The sequence below is a fragment of the Mizuhopecten yessoensis genome, unplaced genomic scaffold (genome assembly GCF_002113885.1).
Source record: "Mizuhopecten yessoensis strain PY_sf001 unplaced genomic scaffold, ASM211388v2 scaffold1557, whole genome shotgun sequence".
In the NCBI taxonomy this organism is placed as follows: Eukaryota; Metazoa; Mollusca; class Bivalvia; order Pectinida; family Pectinidae; genus Mizuhopecten; species Mizuhopecten yessoensis.
In genome coordinates, this window is record NW_018404106.1 from 353,518 (window position 1) to 381,159 (window position 27,642).

Consider the following 27,642-nt stretch of genomic DNA (forward strand, 5'->3'; position numbering starts at 1 on the left):
CTTTGGAATAGTTTAAGTACTCCAAATATACACCTTCACAATATGATTGTCTTATGCCCTATCATTCCAGACACTGTATTTGGTCGCTATATATTTAAGACCACATAGATACTAGACACAGGGAAACAATTCTACGCGGTAATCAAATTGTGACCAAAAGCTTCCGCTACCTCTGTAGCACAGCTACATTAAAATTAATTTGTAAATATTTTTTAACGAATGGAATGTTATTTTCCATACGAATGCTAAATGATAATTTCGCATACATGAAATTGAAAATATATTCCATCGTCATTGAATTCAAACAGTTTCAAAGATGGACTTTTTCTGGTAATCACAATTAAATCATGAATTGGATGTTATATTTAGGTTATTTTAATTTAATCTAAGCCCATCTCGACAATTGCTACTTGCTATCTGTGTTTCCAACATCAAAAGCAAAACATTAACATTTTTATCAACGCATAGTTTCAATTACATAATATGTCGCCAGAGAGTAAATCTGAAGACGAGCTAATTTAAGGCGGTATGCTGTAAAAAATATACGTGTTAGAATGGAAATTCTCATGTCATCTGCCATCTATTTCTAATCTCCAACAGGGGGCGCTAACGTGCTATTTCCCGCAAAACCTTTATCCATTTACAAAGCGACGATAGTTAATCTTAATCAAAACATGCATTCCGACAACTGAACTTCCGTTCTTTTTTCATTTAGCTTACATGGTGTGTAAACTAAGTACATGTTTCATCATTTACAGCGTTGAAGCAGGTCTAAGTTTTGAGAATATGTCGACATGTCACGCGCTAATTTAAGGGAAATTAAGAAACGTTGGAAACCTTTGACAGTGCGACCACGTGCGGCCGTGTCGGGGCCACGTGGAATCGACTTGATATCCGATGTATTCGACATATACTCTTTGTAATCCATTTCGGAGTCCAATAAAGACGAACGGCAACAATCGCTTCCAATGTATTTTCATGAGGATGTCTGAAGGATTACACTGCAAGCCACAGGCACTGGGCAGATACACTCAGAAACCAGCGGGAAATCTACTGAAGCCCTCGTCCGCGCAGTAGGGAAATACATTTACTGGAACATGGAAGTCCGCAAATCTAATTTTGATTGGTTCACGAGGACGTCGGATCTCGTGACATGGACTCACGTGGAGGCTAAATCTCAAGTGATATGTGTAGTCTGGGTCTTTCGTTTCCGTAAGCCTACTGTTTTTAGAGTATATTTAGATAACACTATTCTTGCTATCATTCTTCAACGCAAGGACCGATTTAAATTATTCATAACTTATTTTTTTGTTTACCTTTGGGATGATATGGTCTTTGATATAATTAAAAACAAATAACCCGTTGGTTTTAGTGAGCATTGTCGCTGTTAAGGGAGGTAGCTTATGTATTTTTTATCGCATTGCCTATGTCTGAACTTCGCCTTAAATAATTGACTTGTTTAGAAATTTATTATTAGTGTTTTCATTTTTTTTTTTTAAATCTAGAGTGGTTATTTTCATTCATGTTGATATTGTTTTCGAAAAGCAAAGTTGTTGTCCTTTACATGGACTGATTTAAGTTTTTTCCTTATTTTCAAATCCATGCTGATATTATTTTCGAAAGCAAAATTACGTCCCTTTACAGAGACTGATTTCAGTTTAAATATTACTCTTTTGGCCTTAGATTAAAATTTTAAAGATCGGTTCCTGCTAACCTTTCAAAAACAATCTTTCTGGATATTATTTCGGTATCATAGCAGTCGTTAAATGGAAGATGCATGTAGCCACAGTGAAATCAAACTCGAAAGATGATCTTCCGAACAGTACATGATAAAGTTATAAATAGCGTACTTTCAGTTAGGCTAACAATCAACTTATTGATCGGTCAATTCAATTCAATAAATAATCGCATATGTATCTCAGTTATGCGGGGATGAATTGTTAATGAGAAGTTTATGTCTACCTATACCCGGTTTGGAGAACAACCGCACTATATACATGTAGACTGCCTATGGTCAGAGTTCAACTTACATATTGTAGATAACAACATACGGAGATGACATTTTGACGCGTATATAATCAGATATTGTAGCCCCAAATGTCGTTCTTGTATACTACCTTAAAGGTGTCTGTCTCACTGCACTGTGGCTTTTCGTATAAACAGTTACTTCCCTTTATAACTGTAGCATAGTTGGGGCAGGACACTTCCGTTGGCCTGGTAGCTAAGTCGGTTAGAGAGATCGTATCAGAAAATGAAGTCCAGGGTTCAAATACCGGTGTAGCCCCGCCGGGCTTTTACATTCGGAACACTTTTCGTGAATATTTGTGGTTTTTTATCCATCTTTATTATATTTCATAAAAGTCCCGCAAAATATGTTTTTCTTTCCAAAAAAACAAATACTTATCAAAGCTATGGTAACGCCGGATAAAACACAGTTTGTAATACGAAGTTACAGTGATTGGCACTGGGTCGTGTACCCTTATCATAACAGCAAGAAAATTGGTGATATCAAGACTGAAAACAAATATCGAGTATCAACTGGAATCCACCGGAAAGGTTCCGGTCGCTATACAATTCGACTTATATGAATTAATGTCGTAGACATTCATTTTTTTTTTACTAAGATTTAGATCTGGAACGTATTACGTTTCATTTAAAAAGCGCTTATACCTACATGTATATGGTCAATATGTAAATAATTTTCCTCTTGGAATCTAAAGATATTCATGTATATAAAACAAAGAAATAGATAATATGGCATTAACGATGCAAAAAATCGCAAAAAGAACAGATGTGTAGCTCTTTTGGAAAAGGAGATGAATATCATATTAAACCATCCTTGTAGAGACGAAAAGTAGACAGGGGGGTCATTGATCAGTGTATGACGAGATCGTATCCGCGTCTCATACCAAAATCTAATTATATCTGTCTTTCCTTGGTCATTCACTTCTGGTATGTAAGGCTCTGGCTCAGGACGTCGTGGTCACATATGTAAATTTGGAACTTTTCTTGGTCTGATATTTGTCACATATGATGTCTGTAACAGACTCCGGCGTGTGTATGGCGATGTTATGGACAGAAAGCATGTCCTTATCCGGATAGAGAAATTTTGAAACTGAAATTGGGGCGTCATGAAAACAGGAATGTTAACGTATTTGGTGTCGTATAATTAACAACGAAGATTTATTTTGCCCAAACAGGACGCTATTTCAATTCCTTACACAGAGATTGGAATTTTTTCGGTAGCAAGACCAGACAACGCGTTCTTTTTCTTTAGACGGAGGACGAGAAGAGTTGCACGGTTAGGTCAATAGGTAATTTGGTTAATAGCGGCGAAAAACGTTAACATGATCGATGCAGATACAACTTGTGTTACCGACAGGCTCTCTTTAAAACACAGCGCGTGCTTATTGTTTATAAATAAACGCACCTGGCGCTCCGTCATCGCGAATCGGCACTTTGGACAGACTCATAAAACACACTTAACAATATCTAGCTCCCCCGGTACAGAATTAAAGACAGACCGTTTCCCGTTAGCCACGCGCATCACGATCTAGTCGGAACGAGGCCATGATATATGTGGAAACCCCTTAATCATGGTCATTAGCGGAAACCTTTGAACAGTGATGAATGTAATGACATATACATTGTATATCCGCCACAACAGATGCAGTCTACAGTAGATATCTATATTCCACTTCTATTCCCGCCGAGTTTTAGAACGCAGGGGAAATGTATGGAGATACTCTTCACATGTTTACCTTCAATGTACACCACCGGGAGAGGCGCTTTAAAACAGAAAGTAGGTCTTCAAATAGCTGTTGTTTGTTATTTTTACCATTATAATTTGATTACTTGGAAAACAAAACAAAAAAGGCGGATTTTTTTGCCAATGATAACTGTGCTTTGTTTACAATAGTGGCTGATACATAGTAACTAGGGTAGGCCAATCGCGCAGTGGATAACGCATTCGCCTTTCACCAAGGTGGCCGTGGTTACATTCGCCAATTGGACATGAACAGGTTTGGGGTCACCAGCCCAACCACATGGGTTTTCTCCGGCTACTCCGGTTTCCTTCTTTTATATCCAAGGGCATTGGTTAGGTTCATTTGTTTTTTTTACGTCCTATTAACAGCTATAGTCATTCAAGGACGTGCCAGGTTTTGGTGGTGGAGGAAAGCCGGAGTTCCCGGGGAAAAACCACCGACCTACAGCCATTATCTGGCGACTGCCCAACGTAGGTCCCGTTCCTGCGACCCAGTGGTGGAGGGCTAGTGGTAGCAGAATGTAAGACGCCTTAACTACTCGACCACAGCGGAGCATAAACATCGTTGGTCTCCTTGTGACTATGATAAAACACATGCTTACAAAGCTGTTTATGAAACAAAGTTAATTGTCATTTTCTCCTCGACGTTGCTTCATGTATGCATATACATTCAGACAACAAAAAGTGTCTGCAATTGAAGTGTAAAATGTAGTCGTAAATAGTTCAGTAAACATTTTTTTTACATTTGACCAGGATTTTTCGTCTTTTTTTTTTCGATAGCAATGGTACACTATTCAACAAAGTGACTGTTAATTTTCCAAAACAATTAATTTTCTTGGTTCTCAATATCAGATATTGGCATGCCTGACAACGATTCTCTGTGCAACTGTAGTGATGGTGACCTCGGATACTCAGCAACTTTTTCTCACACAAACAAAGGGAAATACCTACCAATGATCTCATAGTATTATTTGACATATATAGGAACAGGATAACATATCTCTTCTGTAGTAGTTCAACGCTGAGTAAAGAGAAAAGTTTATGTGGGGCGAATTAAGATATCGATGAACGGTAGTCGGTATAACAGAGAGTAATTACGAATGTGACTCGTTACAAAATAATGGCTTTTCGTAAAAATATAATCAACAAAGTGGCTTTAAGACGATTAGTAAAGAGAGATAGAATGTCATTTCTTCTTAATTACCATGTACGGTTTTAAATCACCCGTAATCTCGGTACAATTATGTATGAAATTCTACCAAAACGTATTAGCTTTCCGCATTCTGAAATTCGATTTTGTCGGCCTATAATCAGTATGGTGGGCTTATCAGTCTGCTTATATCATTTTTTTGTGATTTATATAGGCGATTTGCATTAACTTTGAAATTGGGAAAGTGTAATTATCGAATCGAGTTAGTATGACCTTCTACGGCCACATAATTTAGTTTTGAGCCATTTAGAAAAAACAAGTGCATATTTATATTGCAATAGATGTTGAAAAGACGAAATTCAAAATAGACAATATGCTGAAATATTTTACCGTCTACACTGATAACTCAATAGGTAATGTTCCTGTTAATTTGAGTTATCTTCGCATAATCTTACTAAAGACCGTGTCAAGTTTCCAGGACGTCGACAACAATACATTGTGGAAGTAGGTATGCAACTTTGCTGCGAACAAGACGCCAATAATAGATATGGGCGGAGTTAGCCAAGCCTGATGCACATTTTAAGCTATTTCTTTTATTCAAACCATTACATGTTATGAAATGTTTATCCATTGATCACAATAATGTATACAATCGTTGTAAAATAAAAGGGATGAGTTTCTGTTTTGGTCCAAGACCCGTATTCATGCAGCTGTTCTCATGCTCAAGCACGATTGCTGTGCTCACGTCAACTTTCTTGTAACTCGCTTAAATCATGTACATGGTCAAACAGTCAAGTGTTAACATTGATAACAGTATTCGGTTTAAAGTCTTTTCAAATTTCTTGCGTATCATTGGAACACCATGATTTTTTTTGAATACATTGATCACTGGCACAAGGAACTAGGCTTTATCCCAGAAACTTAGTTTGAGCATGAGAACGGGTTTATGAGTACGGGCCTGGAAATAACTCCAGTTAAACATGGCTTAGTTTATCCTCTCGCCATCCATTTTAATTTACACGTGCTAAACTTTAGTTGTCATCTCATAACCTACCCAAAATAGAAAACTTTTCCTAAAACTGTGTTCGTAGAAGACGTTTCTATTGCTCAACATATCTACTACAAAAAACGTAAATTACTTCAACAATATTTTATGGGAGAGTCAAACAGACATGCAAGATAGATTATCAAATAAACACGGAAGAGGTTACAAGTTTTTATATCCGGAAGTCTGTCGTGAACGACCGTCTCCCTCCCCATGATATAATTTGGCCAACTAACGTCGCGTTTCACCCCGACAAAATCCTTACTACAGCTGGTTTGAACAATGCTTAGGATATTTCAGCTGACACGAAGGCAAGCCGTCTCTACATGACAGTCCGTACTGAAAGTGCTGAGCTCGACAGGGCTAATTTTACTCCTGTCCATCCCACTGGTGTCAGAACAAACGGGAAAGGTCATGTAACGTATAATTATTGACGTAACACGGGTTCATTATCGATGATATGAGTGAATAGGGACACTAAGCGAGTAAATCAATAGTACAATTGGATATACAGAACCGATCTTAGTCATATACAGACCTCAAACAGACGTTACAAGGCGTGCAGACAGGGTTATGGTCAGATGGCCACCTAAAGTCATGGAAGCTAAAGTCGTCTGAAAAAAGGAAAGGCTACGCTACCAGAATAGCCAATAGAACATTAACAAGGCGAAGCTGCCGTGACATACAAAAAGCGACGCCGCCGCTGGAAAGTAACATACCAAAAGCAACGTCGCCGGAACATCAAAGAGGCAACGCCGCTGGAACATACGAAAGGCGAAGCTGCCGTGACATACAAAAGACGGCGGCGACTCCGGCGGAACGTAACATTCAGTGGACGCAAATTGAACATACAAAAGTCACCGCTGCTCGAACTATACGAAAGACAAACTCGTGAAAAGAGGCTTACGTAGGAAATTGGTTTTCTTACAATGTAGTGAGATTCAGAGGACCCCTCTCCCTCACTAGGAAAAAAGAGGAAAAATTGAGAGCATTTCTATTGTCTTTCAAGCAACATATTTGCAATTACAAATTCCTTCGAATCATTATTGGCAAAATTTGTAAACGTCTTTAAACATATTTACAGACAAAAAGCCTTAAATATTTGAATATTCTATCTTGAGGAAAGAAATTGCCAAAGATTTGACGATAGAACCTTTCAAATTTTAATCTCTGAAGTATAGCTTTGAAAACAAAAGACTGAGAAAATTCGGGAAACCTTGAATTAAAATTCACTTGACGATAAATAGTTATTCGTCTAGTGGATCATCAGATGCCATTTCTACGTGGCCTTGGAAGTATTCTAACACGCTACAGTAGACGTTATTTAACACCAAGGCACTTCATTTGCAGATATGACAGATTCATCACTCAGAGAGCAAAGGATGCAGAATAAAGTTTCCCTGTAGCCGCCTCATACAGCGTATTTTACATCATTCGCTTCGCCTGATTTTGACGGTTTGAATGTAATATGAAGACAGCGTCGTCAACGACCAGACAACTCGGCAATATGGCAGTATTGTCTTTTTTATATAGCTATAATACCAAATTGTGTAAATTAGTTCCAAATCCAAATTGAGCAGTTTTTAAAAATTAATTTTCGTAGCAGACACCGCGGTAAACGTCCATTTCTAATATGGAAGCCAATGTTTGCCATTCTATTCCTTTTTCTTACAAGCCGATAAAACAAAGCGCTGCCAAGTGGCTTATTATATCAGTAATCGTGTGAGTGAACCAATAGTTCTTCCTAGTAATGGATAATTTTACCAACAGCTAAATATATTGGCGATATATATTTAAGCATTGAATTGTTTTTGTATGGTATTTATGATCTATTTGAATGACACAGCTTTGCAAGCAAACAACATAATGCGCGCTAGCGCATTATGATATGTTTGCTTGTAAAGCTGTGTCATTCAAATAGATCATATATACCATACAAAAACAGTTCAATACTTATATTTACGTTTTCTCTGCCTCTTATGTTCTTTTTTAACTTATAATTTATATTTAAAATTAAAAATGCCAGCCTTATCGACATTCCACACAATTTCGTTCAATAGTTTTAACAGCATATTGTCGCGTGCTGACTGGCAAACAAAGTAGTACTTTGAAATTTTAACAAACACTTCAATTTTATTCCACAATTCAGTATCAATACAATTACGTATGATATGTCTATAGGGTGATTTAAGTTTATCAATAGAACTCTGAGCTGAAAGTTAGATTTGAAATTGTTTCGATTTTTCCCCGGAACAAATTTCGCGCATGGACAAATACAGTGAACACCGTAAATCCGACCTTGCCCTCCACGAGGGAGTTATTTTTGGAAGTTAATTCGAACTTTTCTCTTTGCTTATTTTGTGAAGAATCCATGCGTGAATGTATTTGTTGATTGTATGGGAACCTGACAACAGTCGGTAGATTCTATAACATCCTCGTTATTTGACATGTCGTCAGAAACTGAGGAATGGTGGATGCGAGACGCGTGAAATATAGTGTTTGAAGTGAGTGATCTTGCGACGGAGCACAGGTTCGTTACAAATGTCTGAAATGTTTATGTGTGCTGTGACTCATATCAGTCATATCGGTCTGTAACATATGTGTCATTAGGTCTATATAATATGCGTATTTCAGTCATTTGTAACGAACCCCTGTTGATCAGTGCAGTGTAACAGACGATGTTTCTGATAAATTGCATTAGCGTTAAAATTGTTTCCATTGCCGGCATTGGTGATTTCAACCGATGTGCATTTTGTACGATATTGCAGACATTGGTCTTGTTTTCGTTGTAATAAAAGTGTTTTTTTTATTACAATGGCATTGTCAAATCTCACAATGCCCATCGATATTTCAGCAGCCGTCATGTTAATTTATATTGGATATTGTAGTTCCGGTCAGTGTTGTATTAATACGCTAAGAATTGTGTCTCGTGATGCATGGGAATTAAAGTCCCATCAACGACACAGCTTTCAAAGAGGCTATATAGTGACAATGCCATGCAAATGTAAATATACATATATGAACAATGTCATATTGTAAGTCACTGGAGTCATGTGGCTAAATCCGGAGTATCCGAAGTAAATCCACGTGGTCGGGCAGATCATCCCATAACATTTCATGTCCGCGCGGGTAATCGAACCCCGACAGTCTTTGTTAAAGGCGAGTGCGTTATCAACTGCGCCATCCGACCACCAACTTACGCATATGTTGACGACAAAACCGGATGTTACGCATATATTGATGACAAGTTTGGTGCTACTATATTGATGACAAGTTTGGTGCTACGCATATATTGAAGACAAGTTTGGTGCTACGCATATATTGATGACAAGTTTAGTGCTACGCATATATTGATGACATGGCAGAGGCTACGTTAACATAATGACACGACGAAATGTAACACACAACTATTTCGGCCACAACGAATTGATGACTTATACTGATACATGTATTGATGATGCGATGAATGATACGCAATCATTGATGACAGGATGATATCCGACTTGAACACCGATTTGTGTCCAAGCTAAAGGTACAACACACGTTCCACTTAGACCCCGGTGTCTGTCGCGGCAATTTGTACATGTACGATCTCAGTACATCACATCTTTTATATGAAACGGACCTTCTTCGGTAAAACCCGGCTTGTCGTAATGGATGAAAGACATAAGTCGGGTCATCGCCGCGTGGTGCCAAGGTTAAACGGAAGGCGATGAAGCTGCGTTTGTCGCAAGTGTGGAGCGATATCCGTCCGCTTATTGCTGTAACGATGTAGGCCACTTTCTATAAGTACCGCATGGTCGGCGGTTGCTTACCAGCGTGTAACAGNGGGGGGGGGAGATACAATACAATGTCCATCTTGTATCTTTGTTCTCTGAAGACATACACGGTTCAACTAGTTTCCTTGTTGTCTGATAATTCATTCATTTTCCATTCAAACCATCAACATAAGATAGTATTGTTAGGCTTTAACCGACAAGGTTAAAATGACAGTATCATGCACGAAGATCTAAGGTTCGAATCATTATCCGTCCCCATTGAATATTCTCTATCACTAATTTCGTCTTTATTATTATTTTTCCTTAAAAGATCTGCAGGCTATGGTCTGCTCCTCATGAATGATTTATGAAATGTATTGTCATGTGCAAAAAGAAGACAGATTTTGGCAGTGGTACAGGGATCCTTAAACAGGGATTCACAGCGTCGGTTATATGGATTCAGTGAATGGATGCTAACTTCCAATGACAATTCTAATTTCTTCTTTCGTGAATTGAGGAAAAAAGACATTTGGTATTTCTGCGACATATTGTTCATATAAAGGTCAGTAAAACAGAGGTGTTAGCAGACAAGACGCCACGGCAGTTCAGCTGTCTGCAGCCATATGTGTTATATATCGCATTAATAGATAACACGACATATTTTCCCCCGTCATAAACGGCGATGAAGTGCCGTTTTGGCAAATGTGACTGCTGCCTTCTTACTATATCAAAACAATCTGGACATCATTTTTATCATCCAATATACATTTTATATTTGGTTCTTGTTCAGAAATCTCCCCAATCTGAACTTTTAATAGTCTTTTTAAACACACATTTGAATACTTTTGCTATAAGAATCAACATATTGGATAATTTGAATGAAACTAAGACATATGATGAATTATCGAAAATAACGGCTAAACTGCCTTTGTTCCGTTACTACTTCAACAGACAATTATATTCGTTAAACATTTTGGTTTGATAACATTTTTTTTTTGACAACGAAAGGACACACATTTCGGAATTTCTAGTTATAGGTAGACCAGAAATCCATAAACGTATTTCCGGTCAGTTCACGGAGACTGTTGTGTTGTTCATTTAATGTAACTTATATGGCTACTACCAGGTACGACAATTATACTATATCGGTCAAGCGTTTATAAGATGTTGGTCAAGCGTTTATAGGATATTGGTCAAGAGTTAATAGGTTTCTGTCAATCATTGCGTTCTCCACCATTTTGAACAATGCTGAATAAATGTGTTACATGTTCTTGGAAATATAGGTGAATCAAATGTATTGGATGTCACTAGCTCTAAACTTCTGGTTGTGTCATCGAGCCAGATGTCATGGTTACTAGTGTTATCGTCCACTTCGTCCAGTGGAGAGCGCCAACGCTGCCAAAGTGAGCATTGCTTCTATTACCCAGTGTTGGCTAGGCTGAAGGGTTTTCTATAAAGCCTATTACTCGATACATTTACGGTTAATGGGACGCCGAGACTGATATTCAAGTCATCCCTCAAGGTCGTTAGCAAGGTCAACATTGTAAATCTACAAAACGCCACGTCCAGTTCACCATTTAATAATCAAACATAACCAAAATTGTCTGTAATATTAATATCATTTTCCACGAGCATAGTACTTGGCTATTGATTCTGAAAATTTCTATAATCGATGGAGTCGGCTTCAAATATCCATCATGAAAATAGGCAGCGAAGCTAAGTTAACCAGATTCTTTGAAACAATGAACTCTCCTATATATATTTTAGTTACATGTAAGAATTGGAACGGAACTTCTGAACACTTATTAAGGTATGTATAACAGTTCCGTTAAAAGATACTCTATGACACCTGGTATCATACCCGCTCCTTCAGTGTTAAAAAGATAGCTTTCAATCCTTTTATTTACAAAATAAAAATATTTTTGTGATTTTTTTAAACTGCTGATGATACAAATTAAACTATAACTGCTTTATCAAATGTGAAACGGTCATTTTCTGGGAAAATCAAAGACTTGCTTTTTTATGGTTATCAGTTCTGTTTCGCGACGAACTTGTATCGGAAACCATTCAGAAATTTCCGTCATAATTAAAATTTGACGTCACCTCATAACTGTTCCCCGATTACCAATAGAGTATGAATGAAATACCCAAATAGTTTGGACAAAAACATTCACGTGTTATATCTGTTGCTGTTATTCGGTTGACAAAGACAATTTTAGTTTCCAATTGATTTAAAACCATCTGAAATACAACCACAACAAGAAATTGTATTTGAATATTAAACAAAACATCTACTCACCTGCATGTAACTCGATCTTGGCAGAACTTTCTTGACATTGTCTTATTGACTCGAGTAGTGTTAAATCTGGTTCATGAAACACTGAGTAATTTCCACTCGAAGTGTTGTTCTCGGGTCCCGCGATGTTCTTCAATGGGGCGCTGTTGTCCGCCATCTTGATTAGAATTGGCACAGGTCAGCAATATGGTTCATCAATAACGGTTTAGTAAAATCCATATTGTTGATACACACATGCGAACTGACGACCTGTAAAACTAAAAATACAACACCGAGTTAAACAAAAGTACATGTCGAATATTTGAGAAATTATTAAATGACTAAAGGTATATACTTTAATATTATTTCAAGCTTAAAACTATAATATCTATACATCAGAACTAACTAGTATTATACAGTTATTGCCCTTGTTGTCATCTGTTTCAGTTACTCGGAACTCTTTTACGTTGTCTGTTGCACATGCTATTGGAGAGACTCCGAATAAATAAAACATGACTGGGAAAACTCAAGCGTGTGACATATAATAGGTCGGAATAGACAGGTTGTCGGGAAACTTATAAACATTATATTTGAAATTGTTTTATAGAAACGGTATTGCATCATCATGTTTGATTTTAAAGTGTGTCAGAATATACATGTGACGGAATGGACAGGATTCACTTTTTTCTCTGTAATTTGTGCTAGAATCAAGGTTAATAAGTTTACTGATTGCAACGAGTGGTTCGTGTAGGCATGTCAAAGTAAAGTAACATTGCTTGTTAAGGGTTTTACGTCCTCGCAATTAAATAGCTCACGAAGATGGCGTCCATTGATTGGAATACTTAGGGGCCTCTTTAAAGTGTCATATCATTGAAATGACATAAGGTAGATGAAGTGGCTCTATTAATTAATCAAGGAGAGGTCTTTGAAGCTGTAGGTTATGCCTACTTTATACACTGTACAATTAAACCCTATTCATGATAAAATTGATATCACTCACAACGTCACAATATTCGAAATTGCTTAATCCCTGCATCTGGCCTTCAACCACAGGTACTAAATCTGGGTCGTCGAACTAGCTCGTTGTTTAATGGGTTTTTTCTTTCGAAACAATAAGACAACAATAGTAACCAAGGAAACGATAAAGCAAAAATAGGCAAATCACACGAATTCTACAAAACTAGAGGTTAATCCATGCGCCTTCAGAAGGGCTTTACGTACCACTTGCAGTAACCAATGGTAAGTGTCAAACGGATTCAGTATTCAGGATATATAAAAAAAGACTTGCCGGATAAAAGACTTTTTGAGCTACATACATATAATTAATTAGTTTACGATTAAATAACCTTAAATTGATAAGGGAAACATATTATGAAATATTTCTTTTTTTTTAAAAAAAGGAAAAAGTAGACATTTTCTCGGGTGTTGATATGCCCATGATTTTCGCTTTGAGTAAATTCTTGCAAAAATATCCACGTATATAGGTTTATTGACTATAGAATTATAGAAATAAAGAATAATATTATGTAGATTTCAGAATAATTTACAACGCGAAGGTTTCAACGCGATTAGTTTAAAGAGTCACAAAGCAAACATTTTAACAAGCAAAAAATTCCAACATTGAAGTTATTTACCTGGTCGTATTGTGTTTCAGAATGTTTTCATATGCAATTTTCAATTTCATAATACTGTCTCTATTAAACCTTTGCAGAAACACTTTTCGAAAATATCAAATACACTGTATTACATGCTTAATCTAGTCTCCAGTCGTTTCAGACCTCAAAACGCATCTCAAACTTACAAGCTAGCATTTAATCCTTAGAGAAAAGATTAGAAAAAATCACATTTCTCATTATGATCGTGTAAGTAAGGAAATAGGTCGTCTAAAAATCGGATTAACTCTTGTTGGCACAGTAAACCAGAAGAGCAATTTACTTTTTATGGCAGAACAAGGTAATGCGCGTACCGGCATCAGCGCTTCAAAAAGACAGCTGATTAAACAACAGAAGTAAAAATATGCCCAACAGCATTAATACGCAAGAACGAAAAAAAATCTAGCGTCAAAATACAAAGAGCAATGAAACCATACCTCACAACAGAAGTGCAAGTTAAACGTTTACAAGGCGTTAAAGCAGAAAACGTGCCACAGCGTCAACAGAAAAGAACAGCATTTACTACAGCATCAACACACAAAGTTAAAATATACCATAGCGTCTGTAGAAAGGAACAGCATCTACTTCAGCGTCAACATACACAGTTAAAATATACCACAACGTCAACAAAAAGGAACAGCATATACTTCAGCGTCAACTTCCAAGTTAAAATATTCCATAGCGTCAACAGAAAGGAACAGCATATTGCAACGTCAACATACAAAGTAAAAATATACCAAAGCGTCAACAAAAAGGAACAGCATATACTGCAGCGTCAATATGCAAACGTAAAATATACTGTAACAGCTAAGGAATATGAGGGTAAAATACTGTCTCTCTGGCAGGCTAGCTTTTTCAGTGATGCGGTATAACCCGGGGACTCGCTCACTAGTCCAGCAACGTGGAGAGTGATCAGTAGGTGATTGGTGACCGCCCGCACATTACAATACCACAGCGTCAACCAAAATGAATAACATATACCACACCGTGAACACGTACGGAAAAAAACTCACAGTGTTTACTCAACATGGCAAAATATAACACAACTTACAATATTACTGCGGTAACGGAAACTTAAAAAATAACAGCAAATTCAACACATAAAAAATACCACCTCGTTAACACAGCATGAAAATTATGTCATAACGTTAACACCAAAACGACAAAAAATGCTACAAATGCAACACCTATCGAACACGTATACACAAAAGGCAAAACAATCATCCGCAGCTTGAACATACAAGGACAAAATCATAACGCAAAGTTAATTGAAAATGTAACAGACAGAGGCTATGCATAGCTAAGTATTTTAACAATCACCAGAACGCATCTTAAAGTAATTCCCTTTACTTAGCTAAATAATATCTACTGAGTAGCAACCGTATTGTCGTATTGGTCGTATTGTCGTATTGTTTATATTTACTGAATTGCAAATTTCTTTATTGAACTAAGTGTTGTTATCCTTTGTGGTACATTTTTTAATATTGAAATACAGGTTTCGTGACTAAAAAGCCCCTCAAAGACAATCGCGGAGGCACAGCTAAACTATGGCAACGCTATGGCAAAGAGGAGTAAGCGCTCTCCCACCATATCTGGGATCCTTATATTAACTGTCCTGTAAAATCTAGGAATGTATATCAGTGTCCAAAGCCGGTTGGGAATTTAAGATAAGCAAATGCTTGTTGATAGCTAGTGCATGTTGTAAGAAGCAGCATATGTGGGAACACCTGGCAGCATTGGAGATTTGCTTTTGTGCTCTGTACTTGCGGTCATGACAACGACTTAAATTAATCTGCTGCACTTATTGAAATATTTGAGAATCTTTGTCCTTTCTCTCTTCTCTTACCACCTTTTCACTATCCAGAGCTTTCGCTCCTTGCTTTGATATGACCTCTCGCCTTAGAAAGGAGGTTTGTTGGTGTGTCCTCAATATTGGTACATGTTGCTGTCTCCTTGACGTTCTGCTTTAATGGTTAGCGTCAAAAACTGGCTGACCAATCGTCAGTATAATGTGAGGTAGCACTCAAAAATTGGTATCAGATCCATGCTGTCGCAATTAGGCAAATACTTTACATGTCATATACAGCTTCGAGCACGCCCACAGTGCCTACAAGGATGCACGACCATAAATGAACCCAGCTGTTATAGTACGCTAAACCCAATATACTAAATTAAATACAATGACAAAATCAGATAGGGCTCAAACCATTTTGAACATCCTGGAGTATTAAAAAAAAGTTGAACAAATTGAAAAACGCTTTAACAATAAGAAATGTCATGATTGAAATAAAATGGAGTCAATACAATCTCGTCTTGTGATTCGCCAATTATAAGCCCACGGCAATCTTGTGACTACCGGCTCCCTAATGTGTCGTGAAAAGATTTCTACATGACCCGTATGTCAACTCCTATTTTACACCGACAATTAGGATGATAATCAAGTTGAATCGTCTTCCACTTTACAATCCAATAAAGCTTCCGGAAGCAAGGGAGTATAATTTTGCCAAATAAGTTTTTTTGTTTCGTAAAATTGATTTGAACCCTTAATACATCACGTCATTTTAGTCTTGTGTACCGGTAAGGCAATGGCGTAGGGGGAATCTTTAGTACTAGAATACGTTAATTGTAAATTGAGTTTGATATAAAAAAGAAAATATTTAAACATTTTGTCTGGGTTGTAATGTTGAAGTTCATTTAAGTCTCTAAGGATTCACATACTTCATGACGAGGAAGACTTTTATCTCTACTGACATGGCATGGCTAAAGGGTTTGGTAATACATGTACCACTGAAATGTCAATATAAAGAAAAACTTAGTTTACCAGGAACATGACTTGGTGAAAAGGTTTTGGTAATTACATCGTTTCCATAGTAGAATAAGTTTTTGTAATTTCTTTTCAAACAAGAATGTTTAAGGTTTCCTGTTGATTATGTTACTTAAAGTCCTTTGAAAGACTTTTTTAGCCATTGGAGTTGATTGTCATTCACCAACTACATCTTCTATAACTTATTTAGTGATCATTATGGCCGGGTAGATAGTAAAATCCTAATGACAAAATTACGGGAAATAACCCTGTCGACAACTTAATTTCTATGTATTTCTATTGTCCCAAATGTGGACAAAGGTGATTCATTCAAACTACTGTTCCTACAGATCATTTGATTACATATACTTGTTTGTATAGCAGGTAAATAATAGAAGTCAAATAATCAGTAGATATAAGTAGCTCTCATTACCATGAGAAATTGTAAAGCAGAACATATAGTGCCTTGAAGTCAATGTTGCCAACTTACATTATTACCATAACATTATCGTGAATTATTCGTACAAGTCCCATTCCAAAAAACTAAAGTTCCATAAAAAGCACATGTTGCCATACACTTTACAGAAACAAATGTCTGAAATTTGAAAGTGGGGTCGAACTCGGAACATTAGAATTGCGAAGCCTACACTTAAGAGATATTGCCGTACTGAAATTTTACTAGCACAATATCAAACTTGACAAGGTAAGTAACTCTAAGTAAAAAAATAAACCCTTTTGGTTTTTTCATCTCCTATGCTGAAGGGAGAATACTCCCTGTAAAAACAATCAGGTGGAAATTTCTAAACATTTTCTTCATGTTGGTAAGTATGGATTATGAAATTTTCTTTTAACACAACCAATAAGAATTTCTATGTGACGTTTCGATGACTAGTACGGTATGTACACAGTCACCCCCATCAGACAAATGACATGTGAAGCAAATGCACACAAAGCTGATAGCTGAATTGAGTCATTTCGGTTCATATATAACAACTATTGTACATACGCTTACAGCGTAGCCGTATTGCCTTAGAATTTGTGGACAACTCGTACACATTTTACACCTTTGTTTGCATACGCTTCACAGGTCATTTGTCGTACTAGTCATCGAAACGTCACACAGAAACTCTTTTTGTTTGTGTAAAAAGAACGTTTCATTTTTTCCGCAATCATCACTCAGGACTTTCTGTGAACCTTGTCAAAACTTCTATTAATAAGGTTTCTGTGCAACTTAACAAACCCGACATTATATACTTTTTATCATTAAGCATTAGTAGCACTAGTGTTTTTCAGATAAATTTGCTCTCTTTAGTGCAATTGATTCATTTTCCAAAATTTGAAAAGGGAGGAGATACTACCCGTCAAATAATCAGTAGATATAGGAAGCCTAATGTTTAAGATTCCACAGACAGTTGACATTCCATCCGCAAAGTCACTTATAATCAGGTGGATATTAGTCCCTTGGCACGTCCTTGAGTGATATTTTTGTCCAGTCTGAGTTCTTTTAGATTATCGGGTAAGACGTCATAGTGTCACTGCCCTGTTTACCGAGACGGCGTTCTGTTCACCTTGACCTTGTTTGTGTGTTTGAAACTGTCAACCGGGCATTTGCATTGAAGCAGAAGTCACCGAATCACGCGTGGATGCTCTGCACGCTGCGTACGTAATTGGTCTCCCGCCATCGCTAGTTGTGTGTCGACCATTTGACGATACAAACTAGTATATATATCTATCATTTACTAATGACGTCTTATACTAATGTCAAATGACACCTTTTGTAACTTGTTTTGTATTTTTGATGGACATCTTTATACCGTAGCATATATATTTCAGTTCTATGTGAAGTTGTGCAAGTTTCATAAAAATGTACTCCCAGTCCACCAGACGTCAGTCACGTGCTACACGTGATGCTGATTATTCCGTATCAGTAACCACACTTTTACATTCTCACTCTAATTACTTTCACATTACACTTCGAATTTTCCAGTTACTTGCCAAAGTCGATATTGTTTTTCGCAGAGTCTTCAATCTTTCACTGACCCCTTTTGAACCCGACTTGCTGCTATAGATATATTGTGATATTTCATTGTCTGATCGATTTTATCATGTGATAAAAACCTTAAGAACCGATGAACTGAAAGCTTAATTTATCATGGTGCATCCGTCCAACTAATAACGCATAATAAATATCCTCCTTTAGACTGTCACTCGTCTCAGGAATATTTAATTATGAGGAAAAAGGGGAACTATTTTTAAATTTTGAAACTGGGCATAACAATTGTGATTTTATCAGGATGGTCGGCTGCTTTTGAAAACACAAACTCAGCAGGAACGTTAGCCGTATCTCATTATTGCAGGCTTGAAAGCATCGTATCTGATGGCTGTAAATACTCACATTCTCTTAACTGACTACGAACTGTTTGCGTAATCATAAACTAAAAGTATATGACATAATTAGGCTTATAAGGAGTAGTAAGTTATCTGATAGCCTTTGAAGTTAAACAAAGATATACAGTGAATGCTAATACCAGAAGGGCATATCAAGTTGTGTTCCATTATGCAGAACTATTCAAGTTTCAACCATTAGGGAATAAGCTACCTTGTTATAGAAGCATGCATACCGGCTGTTCTTTTATAGAAAATATTGGTCTGATAGCGAGTCGAACCTTGATATTATGCAACTGTAACGAAGAAACAGCCGATGCGCGAAAATGTGTTCTTTAATAAAGGTGATAAACAGTATCTAGGTTTCCCCCCAAAAAATAAAAAAATGTCGTATGTGGTTGTTTTTATTGCATCTTCTTAGCGTGATGCAATTATCTTTGGATTTTATTTTGATTTAAAAGTGATATTTATGTAAAAAAAAACCGGAACCAGTTATTACATGTATTCATATGTATATCCGTACACATTGTACCTGCAGGGCAGCAGTGCTATGCAGCAGGTTGTATAAGTGTTATGAATACACTCGCTTCGAAATTAAAATCCATTGAAGCCATATTACTGATTAAATCTGCAGATCGCTTTTGCAAAAAGGAGGTGTACGTAAGGATGATGTGAGTGCTTATTTTGGAGACTGTGTCTTGATCATAATTACACATTTTAAAATTATAAACAATCACGTACTGATTTCAATGTTTAAGACGTTCAAAACAGGGAATGACATACTGCAAAACGTTATATTTTCATCATTCTCTCGAAACAAAAATCGCATTCATGAAAAGTTGCATATCATTCGCTGTTACTGTATTTTTGCGTGTATTTTATTTCACGAAGGTTTATTCGCGTATATTTAAAATCACAAATGAACAATGATAGTAATTAATTCTGAAAAAAATGAAATTTCTGTAAAAAAAAAGTAATGACAGTATTTGGAAAAACAAATAGGTTAACTTTATAGCAGACGACTTAAAAAGAACTTTCACTTAATTTTAAAAAAGTGGCATAGATATATAAAGACCTAATAACTACAGAGAACATTATAGAGTGGGCTAGTGTGGTTTAAAGTGCCAGTTGCATAGATTTGACGAGACTGAATATCGACAGTTTGCCGTACATTGGTGTAGCTATGTCATTAATGTGTCAACAGCTAAATTACATACAACCATAAATATCTCAAGGAATGTTGTACTCCAAAGTCAGCTGGCATCAATTTCAAATGGGGGGGGGGGGGGGGGGGGGGGGCAAATTGTGATTGATTGTGTGATTGTGGCTCGAGGAGGTCAATGATTAACTTAACTATAGATACGTTATCTATATCTGTATAATTTTCTTTGACTTTTATTGCCTTAGGTACAAGAACAGTCTTTGCCTTTTACGTTTGTTTGTTTGTTTCGAGTTTCATAGCCAATGTCAAATGGAGACGGGTGTCCAGCGAGAGATCGCAAAAACAAAGGAGTGGGGAAGTGAAAAAAGAAAATATACATATCTCAAATGTTGCGATAGGGGCAGTAGATATTGTTTTCAATGTACTTTACGCAGAACTCACAGAGTTAAAAAGAAAGCTGCGCGTGCTTCACATTGGCTGCTTCCTACGATAATATACGGTGTGATAGAGGAGGCATAGTCTTCCCTGAAATTGCAGTAGTGTTCCGATAACAGTATATCTTACACATGTATTTAGCGTCTGTTTGTAGGCCATGCAGTTTATGATTCATTTAAGGTTTTAAAAAGACATACTCATTGATTGCACGTTCAAAGAAACTTATTCTGTTGGGATATGACTCAAAGAAGAATGATTGATTAAGGCGAATGCATAATTAAAGAGCAACTCGACATTGTATTCATTTCCCGAGTATGCATCGTTCAGGCTTTACGATTACGCTAGCATATTGGACAAGAATGAGTTTATAGTTGACAATTGACAATGAAATGAGGATTGTTGTAACAATGCTTACAGTCTTTTTTTACTTATATTGTCTTCTGATACCAACCACAAGATCCAATGTCACGACAACATGGAACTACTCTGGTATCTGGTTTCTGGTGTCAAATGATGTGTGGGTGGCTCATTGAGAGCGTACAATCTTGATTTAAGTATTACCCAAGTATACAAATCGGTTTATAACTATATTTAGTTTTAATGTATATCTATATTTGAAGATAGCAGTACAATACACTGGGTAATATTAAGACGCAGTTTATATGAAAGAGGATATCCCTGTGTTCTGACGAATAGATGATATATTTCATGAGTGAGGTGAATATTTTCAGAATTGCAAATTGCACATTTGAAAAATATGACAAACTTTCAACCCAACGAGTGAAATATGTCTGTTTTTCACAACTTAACAAACAAATATTTTTTTTTACTGTGTTTGATTGTTTTTGTTTATTTATATGAAAGGCGATTGTTTTCGTTAACAGGTTATCGATCTCCCATCAAAAATGTTTAAACAGGAAATTCTTTAAATATAAACTGCTTCGTCACAATGTGATGAAAATTGTGGGTTTCGTTAACATTCGAAAACGTTATTTTTGTTATAAATCCTCATATTTCTAATTTAACATGTAATAGATATTGGTAAACATACTTTGCACCGGATATGATATGTATGGTAGCAGTGTTGATCAAAGTACAGCACAGCAGGTATATTTTAAGATGAACTATGCAATACAGTATAAAAGTGCAGTACGCCAGATTATTTATCAAACAGAATTTATCCTAGATATGGTGACAAAGGTTAAGTGCTACAGTATAAGTTAATCAAATTCAGAAATACTCATGATCTGAGCGTTATTAAGGGCAGAATATATAACATGGATGAGCAATTATTGGGAAAATAATTGGCGAGCGCCGCTTCGTCTTGAGTTAATTAGTGTGCCATATATAGATGTACAGTATATTTTAGATAGATACAAAGTACTTATTTTCAATAAACATCGTTGAACATTAACCTAGAAATAGATTTTGTAATTAGAATTTCTCAGGTCTGTAAAACACGTCTGCAATGTCTGAGGGCAGATTTGTAAATGACATATGTTATTGTCAACTGTGGTTATAATAGTTTCGTTCATTATTAATATAAATGAGACGAATGCTACAAACAGCATTACTTAGCACAACGGTTACAGCATCCTCGATACTCCGGGGGTTACGCTCACCTTCGCTCTCTGCACCCCTGGAATATATCACAACAAAATTGAAAGCACGGAGATAGCTATTTGATTAGTCTCAGGTAAAACAAAAACCTTGACCAATCGCTAGGCTGATACCTGTCTTTTGAAGATTACAAAGAAGCGACACACAACTTCAAAAAAAGCCTGTCAGGTTTTACCGTTACATTTGTACGTGACCGCAAGATTATGTTGATGTACATTAAAGGATCGAACTAGTTTTCTTGTCTCATCAACAACGTAGCGCACACTGAACCTTCAATTTTGCTATGACATATTCCAGGGGTGCAGAGAGCGTAACCACTGGAGTATCGAGGATGCGGTTACAGACTCTGAAATCGGATCTGAATTACTATTGATATAGTAATTAAATCGATGCCGCCAAGTGATATATCTGATCTGAGACTCTATTAGCAGAATTGTAAAGAAATACAGTCAAACCTGCTCGACCACCTCTAGCAGACCACTTCTGAAAAGGGACCATCTCTGTTTATTGACGACCGCTGTAAAGAGCCACTCCTTTTAAAACTTACTACAACTGTAAAAGGGACTATCATGTTCCCCTGTAAGCTGACCTCCCAACCCTTTTAGGAAACTGCATCTGTTAAGGGACTATACCTGTTAAATGCCATCTCTCTGATACCAATAGTATTAGGATATCACACCTGTGTGCTGACAACCTCTCTTATAAGGAGATCAATTCCATTAGATCACCTCTGATGAGGGACCGTCCTTTTTTTCCTGACCAACTCTCTTGTAAAGAGACCAATCATATACGGAGTCACCTTTGTATAGGGACCATCCCCTGTTTTTTGACCATCTCTCCCATAAGGAGACGTATCGAATAATGAGTCACCTCTATTAAGGACCACCCTTGATTTCTAACCACCTTTAGTACATCGATACCAATCCTATTACGTATAGGAGACTATCTGTTGTAAGGGACGGCCCCTGTTTTTCGACCACCTTTCTAATAAGGATATTAATCTTGTTGGTATACCCTTGTTAACTAACATGTTTTGAGATCATGTCCGTCTTGACACCACCTCTGATAGGAGACGTTCGGTCAGAATCCCAAATTCAGCTATTTTTATGTTAACTGTATTCAGTGACCACATGCAATGGTATACCACTCTCTGGAATTTGCAAACGTGTTTATTGAATAAAATGTTGACGACTATACATTCTGACGTAATCTAAAATTTATTTTGATATATGTTTCATGAGGAAAACTTAGTTGTGTGAACCAACATGCACTATATTGGTTATCGGAACTTTCATGTAGTACAATATCTAAGGTACCTGATAATAAAAAACATCGAGATGTATATAGGAAATATGAAATTGGTTGATATCTATGGGAAATAGCAAGTATTCACTTATAGATGGTAAACATCAATGGTAAACATCATGCATCACAAACACCTTGGGAAATATCAGGCAACATATTATCTACGGTAAATATAATGCATCGCAATCACCTTTGGGATATCAATCAATACAATGTCTATGGGGAATAAGTATTCATAGTTTTGAAAGATGGAGTCAAACAAATGTAAACCACATGCATCAAGTACTGGGATATTAATGGAAAAATAAGTATAACAATGTCTATGAGAAAAAGCAAGTAATACAATGTCTGCAGGAAAAACTAAAGCAATACAATGGCAATGAAAATCTAAAGCAAGTCCAAGCAAGTGACCTCAGTGTAAAACCTCAAACAAGAACATTTTTGATAATGTAATATCAATGGTAAGTATCATGCAAAGTAATATCAGTCAAAAACCTTAATAAGGGATACCGAGCTTAGAGAAATATTAAGCAAATATGGCGTTTCACTGTATCTCAATTTTTACGATAGCATTTGTCTTATACTTCCTACTGGTACTTTGCATGTACGACATAGCGTCAAGTGATATAATTATCACCTTTTTATTGTCTTATTTACCCTTTCTTGTTCCCCATTTATTTCGCCCTTCCGGAACACATCGGAAATTATCTTATGTAGTTCTTGGGACTTTACGATTACGTCATGGTAGCCAGACAAAAAAACAACAATAAAGAGCAGACGGTAAGCGGTTAGCGACATCTGGACAGGCACAACAGCTTACAGTAACGTCGAACAGCTTCCCACAACTTGATTATACGTATAGAGAAGGAATCAAGACCCCCAGTAAAGATGTTGCTGAAGAATGAAGGATACAGGTTTGTAATTTTAGGGAGTTGACGCGCTCGAGTTTATGAATAGGTGTGATATGGAATTGATATTGTTCGTTAGATTAAAGTTTTATGCTGATTAATTTCATAAATTTCTCGCAGCTTGGTCTATTATTATGTCACATTAATTGCATATTCATTCATTTTTGTACTATTGCTTAGTATAAAACTGCCAGTGCCACTGAGTGATAACGAACTGTATATTTAGAATAGGAGATATAGTTTGAAAGACAAATTAGAAGCTGTTGAAATAAAAACGGCATGACCGTACTAAGAATCAGAAGATTGGAATGGGTTGGAAAGTTTGTGTTGTACGTCCCGTCACATGTATCAACTATGGTCAATTAAAGGACGTTCCAGGTTTTGGCGGAGGAGGAAAATCGAAGTACCCGGAGAAAAACCTGGCAGGAGTACCCGCCTCACGTTGGTCTTGAGCTCGCGACCCAGTGGAGGGCTAAACACGTAAACGGTCAGACACCTTAACCACCCGGCCCTCCCAAAAGTAAAAGAAAACACAAAATGGAAGAATATGATACATAAAATGTTATACCCCTTTTCTCACATCACACTCTAAATCACTTATTATAAACCAGGGGGTTGAGCTGCCCTGTTGTATGATATGCCAATTAGTACACTATTCTATGTATGTCATGCAATTTAACGTCAAAGGGAAATTTCAAATAAAATAAATGTCAACGAAACTCTCCACCAATAGAACGTCAATGGAAAATCTCGATGAACTCTATGTCAGTTTAAAATCTCCTTAAATATGACGTCAATATGACAGTTCAAGTCATAGAATGTAAATTTGGTGTTTAAAGCAAAACATCTCATTGGAAAATATCAATCAAAAACCTGTCATTGAGAAACTTAAGTAATGTAATGTCATCGAAAAGTTGGCAATACAATATGAATGGATAAAAATATTTAGTCAAATACAAGTTTCAAGTAACACAATGTTAGAGCAGACTTGTCATTCACTATCAATAACTGAAAGCGACTTATATATTGTATACAAGTGAACAATGCTGACAATCAGAAAAAAATTACACTTACCTATTCTCAAATATCCATAAAGTGTCTCTTTTACCAGCAACAAAACAACTCCTTTGAATATTGAAACACTTTTCCGTAGTTATATCAAACTGATATTCACTTCAAATATCCACAGTAGTCACTGTATTGACCAATGTGACACACGTTTTATGATAAGCCAGACACGTGACAACTACAGCGTCACACTGTTGTTGCTTTCACAGAACTGTTAATTTCAATATCTTGATACAACCTCACAGGCTGACGTTAACGCACTAATTACTAGTTCTCCGATAGTCATTGTGTGATAGTTAAATTTGCATCACAGGAGAACACAGAATCTGAAGTGGAAATGAGTTTCGTATTTTCTTAATTTCCAAAGAAGAGTTCCAACAATTTGTACCTTGTCTGTGTTAACAGTGACTAGAACACACAATGTCCTCAGGTATTATTGAGTCGAAAATAAAGACCACGCGCGGAGGCAAATTAACCAATCAGGAACGAGAACGCTTGTAAGTAAAACACCGTCTCTGCCATTGATCATATTGGGTATCGTAAAACAGCAACAATTAATGCTCCGTGTAAACACAAACACTCTCCTCAATAAACCACGCGGGCGTGTGTTAAACTGGTATATACCAAGTGCTGTAGCCAATTATTGCAAGATGCTTTGCGCCATTTGATCCTCAACGATAAATCTATACATGTATGTTTTTGTTTTTGATCAACGCCTCGTGCCGTATCTTGATTTAACTTTTTAACCTATATCTTATCGATGTCTGTAGCTATTTTTTACGCTATGGCGCTGAAAGAGCTGTTATAAAGGTAGATTTATCCGGCCGTATTGCAATTTAACAGAAGAATTGAGGTATAGACTCCACAGCAGTCTACGTATGTAGATATGTCAAACCAATAAACATAATAATACAGTCAAGGAATCAAATCAATAAGCAGTTCAAGTATCACTCTAATTATATATTTCTGAACTCTGGGAATAATAAAAAAAAAAGCAAATCTTCACGAACTACTTTGTCTCTAACGAACCTGTTGCAACAGTTTTAGAATAGTTAGTGATATTTGCATTTGTCTGTAATCCGGACCAAGAATCATGGGAGTTTTAATATCGTTGACAAATGCAATTCTCAAAGTTAAAACCACTCTTAACTTGTCACGTTCTACAGAATACCTATGCACTTCAGACACATACTAGTGGCAAAATGTCAACTTCTGTCTTGTAAAGTGCAAAGATTAAAGCCAGGTAAAACTGCTTTCGAGAATGACGATACAGCGTTGATGCAAGGCACGGTACCTACTGACGACTGTGGTCCTTGACTGTTGTTCCAGACGTGTTAGACACAGACAAAAAATATTCATCAGCAACACCGTTCCAAGCAATATCCAATATCATCAAGAAACGTAAACTTGATCGTCGATGGGGTTCGCTAAAACCTATATTAATCTCATATTAAGAAGAGCAAGGTAAACACAATTGCATGATAAAATGACAAGTCGGTGGTAACAAAATCGAATATCCATATCCCATCTTGCAAAATATTTTTTCCGTCGTAGGATTTTAAGAAAGCACCTGGAATTGTTAATTGAATAACGAATTGGAGGTATTGTATCCCGTATCAGCGATATTAGCTATTTGACACCAATACTGACAATGATAATCTTGTCGGTCAGATATAGATATTCTAGCTTGGCATTCGTTGTTATTAATCCCTGAAGGCCAACACTAAGTCGATAGCTGTTGAAGAGAGAAATCTTATACTAATGGCACAACGTAGTTTGTACCTGACTCAGACTAACTGGTAGCAGTGTATCTACTACGTTTACTGCCGGAGTATAATAGGCGGTTTCTAAGACCTATCTTGGTCAGTGGGACCAGTAGCAGCAACAGCGACTGAAGGCAGAGTGAGCTCTCGGCTGGATAAATACTGTTACCAAAGTCTAGCTGTGCTTTATATATGCGTCAGCTCGGTCTTGAATATCAAAGGTAAACTGTATATTTGATGTCTGTGCCTTTGTCCTAGAAACACAGAAAAGAGGAAGGTTTTGAATAGCTAAATTGTCACTACTAGTGCATAAGCTTCCTCATATATAACCGCTTTAAACAGGTGAGAGATAATTTATCCTAATCATGAATGTCCCTTATGTTTTATGTTTGCTGGATCAAAAGTTCCCTGCGCGATAAAGAGAAATCATTTCATGAAAACTCATGAAAAGCTTTTTAGCAATGTTCGCCAAATAAGTTTATTTCAGCTGACAAGCCTTTTTATAAGGCATATTCCTCAACCTGATTAAACATTGTCTTTCATACTT

General features: G+C 36.7%; 1 protein-coding gene across 6 annotated transcripts in view; it reads right to left on the reverse strand.

Moving 5' to 3' along the window:
• Positions 1-27,642, reverse strand: part of LOC110465167 (diuretic hormone receptor-like) — a 175,274-nt gene that overhangs the window by 89,751 nt on the left and 57,881 nt on the right. For 2 of the 6 annotated variants that reach the window (XM_021520818.1, XM_021520858.1), the window contains exon 2: positions 12,019-12,264. In XM_021520818.1, the coding sequence (XP_021376493.1) occupies positions 12,019-12,172 (154 nt within the window). In that variant the 5' untranslated portion in view covers positions 12,173-12,264. Of the gene's footprint in view, positions 1-12,018; positions 12,273-22,005; positions 22,066-25,338; positions 27,350-27,642 lie in introns of those variants that run through there. The other 4 variants (XM_021520826.1, XM_021520841.1, XM_021520834.1 and 1 more) reach the window with 4 other exon arrangements.